This window comes from Pteropus vampyrus, unplaced genomic scaffold (genome assembly GCF_000151845.1).
Source record: "Pteropus vampyrus isolate Shadow unplaced genomic scaffold, Pvam_2.0 Scaffold4, whole genome shotgun sequence".
In the NCBI taxonomy this organism is placed as follows: domain Eukaryota; kingdom Metazoa; phylum Chordata; class Mammalia; order Chiroptera; family Pteropodidae; genus Pteropus; species Pteropus vampyrus.
The window spans coordinates 19,700,974-19,709,565 of record NW_011888785.1 but is presented as its reverse complement, the minus strand read 5'-3'; the positions used below and the strand labels follow the sequence as shown (position 1 = coordinate 19,709,565).

Below are 8,592 nucleotides of genomic sequence, written 5' to 3'. Positions count from 1 at the left end.
GGAAAAACTGGCAAAGATACAGAGAGACTATCACTCATACTTGCTGGTGAAAATGTAAAATGGCACAGCCACTCTAGAAAACAGTTAAGCAGCTTCTTACATGAAATTAAACATGCAATCACCATATAGCCCAACAACTGCACCCTGGGCATGTATCCCAGAGAAATAAAAACTTAGGTTCACACTAAAACTGGTACATAAAAATTTATAGCAGTTTTATTCTTAGTAGCCCAAAACTGGAAACAACCTAGGTATACTTCAACAGGTCAATGGTTAAAACAAACTGGCACATTTATACTATGGAATACTTACTACTCAGCAATAAAAAGGAATCAACTATAGATACAATAACTTCAGGGGATTAGTTAGGAAAGCTAATTTCAAAAAGTCATGTACTGTATGTTTATATAACGTTTTTAAAATAGAAAATTACAGAAATGGAGAATAGTGGTTGCCTGAGGTTGGGGGGCGTGAAGGCAGGGAGGGGCGTGTGGCTTTAAAAGGGCAACATGAGGGATCTTTGTGCGGACAGAAATGTTTTGTACCTTGACTGCAATAGTGAATACATGACTCTACACATGCAATAAAATCGCATAGCATAAATACACTCATATACAAATGCATACAAGTAAAACAGGAAATCTGACATCAGTGGATTGTGTCCACGTCAATATCATGGCGGTAGTTTTGCAAGATGTCATTGGAGGAAACCAGGTAAATGGTACATAAAATTTCTATTCTTTACAACTGCATGTGAATCTATAATTATCTCAAAATAAAGTGTTTAATTAAAAAGTACCATAAACCAAACATGGCCACAGTCCGAATGCAACCCCAAAATCACCAGTTTGCAACCTGAGATACGCTGCATTGACTTAGTATCACCTTATTTGCTTCTCACTACATTTGTATGAGATAGGACATAAGAAAAGTTGGTATCATGGAGTTCAGGGTCTTATCCAAGGTCACAGTGCTAGTAAATAGACACATTCCATTACAAGACTTTGTTGGAGTATAACTTCAGGAACTGCTTTGGGGAGAAAAACTGTATAGTTGATTCTGATTTCATCCTAAAAAATTATCAGTTAACTTACATGGGGTAAGGTCTCGATGAAAGGATCTATGTTGGCTGCTTTGGCTGCATTCACAATTTCATCCTGTGATACAAACCGGCTATTGTCTCCATAAGCAATATTCTCAGCAATGCTGCAGTCAAACAGGACAGGCTCCTGGGACACAATTCCGAGCTGGGCTCTGAGCCACTGGACGTTGAGTTTCTTTGCTTCTTGACCATCTAAGAGCTGAAAACCAAAGTCCACAAACTATAAGAAGGGCTTAAGAAGAAAACAAAAAAGAAAAACTAAGCAGTAAGTTACTAGATTAACCATTTGGAGGATTTTGTTGCATTTGGGCATCAGTAGTTGGTGAAATAGCAAGCCTCACAGCCTGTAAGCACTTACACTGTTGGAGGGCAAAAAAGCCAATAAAATGATTTTTATGTTGATTAGGCTATCCCCTTCTTGGTCTAACTGGCACAAAATGGTAGTATATTTGGCACTGTCTTTCCACATTCCTTTCTGTCCTTACCTGCCCCTTGCCAGGCAAGTATACCACCTCTGCCTTTCTGCAATTAGTTATCCTACTCACATCTGCTGTCCTCGGAACTAATTTTTCATCTTGACTTTATCCCCCTCCTCCAGGCACATCAGAACAAAAGGCAGATCGGTAGCACAGCCCAGATTTTGAAAGTTGGTTATTTCATATCCACCTCTACCTCTTCCCTGAGAACTACCAGCCTAAACTTTTCTCTTTTTCACAGCACTAAGGACAAAAATTCAATGGAAAGTTAACACGCTCAAAGGGCAGTGTCTTTGGGAGAATGGTTTTGTTGGTGATAGTTTTATTTTTTATTTGCTATGTGCAGGAGGCATGATGCTTCTACAGGAGCCTTGTGATGTGGTGACTGAGAATGCAGCTTCCTGAAAGGTTAAATTCACCAATTAAGGACTAGACATAAGTCTAACTAGTCTTGACCTCTCAATTAAGGAAGAAATTCCCACTGTAGTGTTAGCACAGCATACCTACAGACTGTTGAGCTGGTTTGCCTGCATTTATACTTGCAGAGCAATTGTAACAGTGGAAGCATAAGATTTCCCGAGAAGAAACAACTAAACAAGATTTAACACTTTGGTGACTCTCTAACTGGGGGTGGGCTCCCAGAGCTAGGTCAGTGGTAATTATCAATAAGAGCCAAGCCTTCACTTATGGAAGAGAGCCAGGGGCTAGATACTAGAAAATCATTGATGAAAGCCAAATATGAAAGGGCTGGAGGTGAGGATAAGAGTCAAAGCCAGAGAGCCTGGAGTTCAAGGTTAGAGAGAGAAGGCGAAGCAGAAGGAGGTGAGGAGGGAATAGCAGGCCTTTCCTGGGAGCCTGCTTAGAAATCTGGCAGGAGTTTGTGGCTTACCTTTATAAAACAAGAATTGAGAGTTCACTTAGGAGAATCAGGCTGGCTCAAAAGGCCCGTGACAGGGTAGAGGTCAACTTTATATTCAGCATTTTCTGAGCTACAATAAATTCCAGATGTTCTACCCGATTATCTCCATATATTTGTCTGACTATGGGAGACAGTTCAGGGTTTCTACAGTGTGGTCACTGTATCAAGGAGGATTACGATCTTTACTTGTCCAAAGTTTTCCATTATGGGAATATTGGTTTAGCCACTTAATTACTAATTTAAGAAAGTGTGCTCACCACTGTTCCAGCCAAGGGGTCGTAGAACCGCTCGAGGAGCTGGACCACCGTGCTCTTCCCACAGCCGCTGCTGCCCACCAGGGCCAGCGTCTGGCCCTTCTTCACCTGCAGGCTCAGCCCCTGAAGCACTGGCACGTTTGGCCGGGTGGGATAGTTGAACATGACTTCATTAAATGTCACATTTCCTTCAAACTTATCCTAAAAAAATTTTTTAATGTTGCTATTATGATGGATCTAATAATTATTGTAATAAAAACGATTATTTCAAGGAAACCTTACCAAAAACTAGGAGAGAAACATAAAACTCATAGTCATTACAAATGCTGGTACCAGTTTTAGTGATAGGAAGTTGTTATAGAAAATGGAAGATGGGAGATACAGTTAGGGGTTAGTTTAGGTAGTCATATTACAGAGAGTTGTTATCTAACCTCAGTTTCTGGGTCATTTAAGATAAATATTTAGCTTTCTTAAATGATGATTTTGAGGCTGGAGCCAAATCAGTGGCCAAAGGCTCAGAAGCTTGGGAAATTAGAACAGTTGCTACCTGCAGTCTCAGTGGACAGCCCTTGTCTCAAGCCCTGGCAGACTCTTTCTGTCTCCTTCACTGGGCATAGCAATTTTCTTATATGAAATACCTGGCAAAGTCCCGGAAAGATTGTGTAAGCCCCCATCTCTTCACCCACAGTGGTTTTTTTGATGCATTAAAATGTGCCGCAGCTTGTGTCATGCTAAGAACACTTAGATCTAAGTTTGGGTTAACTTTGGAGATAGTAGAGTATAGGATTAGTACTCTTACTGTGAATAAAGTGGCCTCCTTACTAATTATAACCCAGTCACTATAAAATGTGATTAAAGCCAAATTGCTAGTTGCATTTGCATACAGAATTATATACACAGAGCTTCATGCAGAAATGACTAACAGTTTTCATGAAAATTATCCAGTTCCAGTATATCTGGATTTTTTTTTTTTTTTTTTTTTTTTTTTTTTTTTTTTTGGTGAACTTCAAAATCCTTGAAACATCCTATAAAATTTTAAAATGCCAGGAAAGTTGGTCAAATATTAGCCCTATAAATATCATAAAGACAAATCAATGTCAGTGGAATCTCTTCATATTTATCCTGTGGTTACAATCTAGCAGATAGCAAACCTTTAGGAAAAAATTAACCGAGTACTACTCAGGCAGCAGAGAACTCACAGGCCGCAGACCTTCTTCACTATAGCTGTCAATCAAAGGCTGTCTTTCAAACAGCATGAATAAGTGGGCTGCAGAGAGTTTGGCTTTAGCATAGTCTGGAGCAAAGGAACTAGCATGTCCAAGAGCCACTGCACCAAACACAATTGCTGAAAACACCCTAGACCGGAAGAAGAAGAATTAAAAAATTAGCTTAGATAATCAGCTCCATGACGTTTGAAAGTCTAAAGGCATACCGCTAACCAGTATTGATTTTTTTTACCCCCACCCCACACAACACTCCCATGGAATTCTAGTAACAAAGGAAAGTTAGAGGAGAGGCAGATCATTGCTGAGAGTTGCTGTTTTCCTCTATGGGCTTCTGGCTTCCCTTATGAGCCTCTAATTTCCTAGAGTTAATGTAACTTTGGAAAGTTCTTCTCATTTATAAAGTGGCTTATGAGTGAATCTGACTTGTGATCTCGAGTAATTTTAATAGCTAGTTGTACCCTTTTGAGAGCTGAGGGAACTAAAGCACAGAGTGCCCCAGGGCCTTGATCAGCACCAGACAAGGAATGATATTTCCTTTTGATTTGTGGCCTTGACTTCCAGTTCGTGGTTTCCACAATCCTACACAAATGACAATAATCAATGTAGTAAAGAATTTTTGTTAGGGAAAATGAGCATTTACTAGAAATAGCTTTTCTCTTACAATTAAAATAATTATTGACACTGCCCTGAAAAAACAATTGTCCTAAGCTATTTTCAGTTATATATTCTTTAAAGAATGAATATAGGTTATAACAGCTTTTAGGAAGGGTTAAAGATTCTGAGGATATACATTTCCACAAAGTTATTTACTTCTGACATCAGAGCTCCCCCAGAGAAAGGGGAGGGGAGGAAAATTTCTATCTAATAATAATGGAGAACTTAAATATTTTATCTCCCAAACTTCTAAATCTAAGGTATTAACATGTGTTTTAAATACATGGGGACAAGAATGGTAGGTATAGTAAGTCTCTCCTCTAAGTACTTGGTAAAGTTGGTTACCAAAAATTAAATTTTAAAATAGTGATGAACAACTGACATACAGCTGCCTAGCTTTTCTGTACAGCCTGTCATCGAGCTTTAGCATGGAAGATTAAAAACACTGTCGTCCAATTATCCAGAATTTAATATTTTAATGGTAAAAACAAAACAACAAAAAAGCAGGACCAATTTTCTCAGTGATATTTTTCTAGACAATAAAAAAAGACTCCAACGTTTAATTCCCAGAGCCGGATATTTCTGTTTGACCCTCCAAAACCACTTTCTACTCTCTACCCATCTCTATTTTGTACCATCACAGTCTGTCAAGAAGCTGACCTTCATGGAATGCATCAAAAGATTTTCTTGTCCTCTGGCTTCTGATGGGGTTTGGCAATGCAAGGCACCAGCAGAGGATGGGAAGGCTAGAGGAGGGTGAGTCCAGGGTATTTGGTCGGCTTCTTTCTTGTCAGATTGTTGTGTTGTTGGTGTCCCTCCACTGTAGACCACAGAAGGCCTCTACACTGAGTTATGAAAACCTTTCTCTTCTCTTGCCCTTTAGGTTTAGGATCTTAGCAGTTCCTAGCTGGGAACCAATGAGGTGTTAACAGCCCCGCTGGGTGCTTCTGTCCTTAACACTTCTCACACCTTTGTAAATACATCCTCTAATAAACTTTCCCCTGTTATCCCATTTGCAGTGCCATTTGTTTCCTTTTGAGATCCTGACTGATACAAAGATTATATGTAACTTTTTCATGGTTATTTTAATTTTGGATGCAAATAAAAGCCCTTAAACATTTTTACTTTCTTTGTCTTGACCCTGTTCAAAAAAGTTCACTAGTGCTTTAAAATCATCCCATTGGAATAGAAGTATGCCAAGTGATCTTAAAAAGAATGGCTTTCCTTTCTCAAGACTAGACTGCAAGCTAATTGAATGTATTTAGCATATTTTGAAAGGAGGAATGCATCATTTCGTAAAGACCAGAGGTTAGTCTTGAGAACCAATAAAATAAGAAAGGCTGATAGCAAATGTTGGCAGAGTCATCCCAAGCCTGGTTACCAGAGAGACTTTGCCAGACTTCGGTCAAGCATTCCCATCCCATTGTCAAGGCCAGCTGTGGGTGCAGATAAATAGCAAGCGATTTAACCCTCAGTTTTGAGTCTATGGTCACCAGCAACTTTCTAATTATGATTTATTTCTGCCCACATTCTACAATAAGAAAATTTGGTGTCCTCTTGACTAGAGTTCTATGTACTACTAAAATTCTGGTTTATGATAGTTTTCATAAGCTGAGTTAATTTTAGCCCACTCAAATGATTAAACTGTACTTGGAGAATTGACAATATCAGATTTCTGTGGTTGATTCAACTCTGACCTCATCTTAGAACAAAAGAGGTTTTTTGCTGCTCTAAACTTTTGCATAGACCTATTGAAACCCTATTATAGAATAATCTTAATATTTTTTAAGTTACTTACAGAATAACATCTCTGAAGAGCATATGTCCATTCACAATGAGATAGGCACCAAATCGAAAACAACCAGCATAGGAAAAATACATAAATGCTTGTGAAATACTAAAAGTAATTCCATAGATGTGTGCCTTTCGCACAGAATTCCTGAAAAGCAAATTAAGTGTATTCATTAACCATTTCTTCGACCACTCTTAGCACTGTGGTATGGAAAGAGCACAGCTTTTAAGTCTAGTTGACCTGGGCTTAAATTCTGCCTCCAGTTATAGTTGAGTAAGTGACTTAACCTTTCTATATATCTCTTCTTATTTGTACAATTGTGATAACCAGTATGATGTGGAATTGTTTTGAGAACTAAATAAACAATATAAATGTCTAGCATAGTACCTAGCTCATAGTGGTTATTCAACTGATAGTTGCTATTATGACATGTTGATATCTGATAACCCAGAAATTCAAACTCTATGATGTAAACATGATTATTGTGTCAAAAATATCAAGGATGTCAAAGTTAGGATTAAAGTTTGAATTGTCTGAATGTGATTTCTTTAATATTACCTTGTCTTCTGTGACTAGTTATAGTCTCTTACGTCAAAATTCATGTTTCAGATTCAGAAAAGTAGGGTGACTGAGGTTTCAACAGACACATATCAGAAGTTCTTCCCTGAGCTAGATCCGACCAGGTCCAATATAAATTTTTTGTACCATTTATAATTAGACCTTATGCTCTACTCTATTAGTATAGCTACTTTATTATTATAAATCCTCGAAAATAACAATTTATTTACTCTCAGATTAGAAGGAAGGCATTTGCCAAGAGGGAAAATTCAAAGTATTACTGATTTAGATGGTTTAATTTATGTGCTGTAAGCGTGGCATTAAAATATTTAATATTACTGAAAATTTACACTGCTACTGAATCTTTAAATTATAATCAAATTAGAAACTAGTTCCAGCTTTCTATTATCCCCTAATTCTCATTAAGTTTAAAACAAACCATAAGGTCACAGATAATAATACATATATATTTATATGTCAAACATCAAATGGACAGAAAAATATAGCTGCATGAAGTATATACATACATAAGGAGATGAAATAAATTGAGAATTTCAACTATCCTTTTACAAATTTGTAAATGCTCAAACTATTGTACTAGTCTACAGGGTTATAATCTAACTTGTATTTAATTTTGTTGGTGTTAAAATATATTCATTTATAAAAACAGGCCCTGGTTGGAAACAAGTGGCAAATAGTGCCACTGGAAGTTTCTTGAATTGCTCAAGTATAAACCAGTAAAATAGGCTATGTGTCTTTGCTTTCAGAGCAGGTTGGATCTGGTCCTCATCCAGAGAACAAATGGAATACAGTAGTCCCCCTTATTCATGGAGTTATGTTCCAAGACTTCTAGTGGATGCCTGAAATCACAGACAGTACTGAACCCTACATATTTTATGTTTTTTCCCTATACATACATATTTATGATAAAGTTTAATTTATAAATTAGGCATTGTAAGATATTAACAACTAATAATAAAATAGAACAATTATAAAATATACTGTAAGAAAAATTATGTAAATGTGGTCTCTCTCTCAATATATCTTATTGTGCTGTATTTCTCCTTCTTATAATGTTGTGATGTGATAAAAATGCCTCTTTAAGAAACTGGACCACCTTCTTATACCATATACAAGAATAGACTCGAAATGGATTAAAGACTTAAATGTAAGACCTGAAATCATAAAACTTCTAGAAGGAAACATAGACAGTAAACTCTCTGATATTGCTAACAGTAATTTATTTTCAGACATATCTCCTCAGACAAGGGAAACAAAAGAAAAAATAAACAAATGGGACTACATGAAACCAAAAAGTTTTTGTACAGTAAAGGAAACTATCAACAAAACAAGAAGACAATTGACTGAATGAAAGATAATCACTTATGATACATCTGATAAGAGATGAATATCCAAAATATATAAAGAACTCATACAACTCAACAACAAAACAAACAATCCAATTAAAAAATGGGCAGAAGAGCTGAACAGATATTTCTCCAACGAGTAAATACAGATGGCCAATAGACATATGAAAAGATGCTCAAGATCACTAATCATCAGAGAAATGCAAATTAAAACCACAATGAGATATCACCTGACACCTATCAT

General features: G+C 37.0%; 1 protein-coding gene across 3 annotated transcripts in view; it reads right to left on the bottom strand.

The window, feature by feature from the left end:
* Window positions 1–8,592, bottom strand: part of LOC105294804 (phosphatidylcholine translocator ABCB4) — a 68,169-nt gene that overhangs the window by 3,039 nt on the left and 56,538 nt on the right. The window contains exons 22-25 of one of the 3 annotated variants that reach the window (XM_011364164.2): window positions 6,430–6,570; window positions 3,951–4,107; window positions 2,755–2,952; window positions 1,095–1,322 (exon numbers count right to left, since the gene is read on the bottom strand). In XM_011364164.2, coding sequence (XP_011362466.1) covers window positions 1,095–1,322; window positions 2,755–2,952; window positions 3,951–4,107; window positions 6,430–6,570 — 724 coding nt within the window. The remainder of the gene's footprint in view (window positions 1–1,094; window positions 1,323–2,754; window positions 2,953–3,950; window positions 4,108–6,429; window positions 6,571–8,592) is intronic. The other 2 variants (XM_011364175.2, XM_011364184.2) reach the window with 2 other exon arrangements.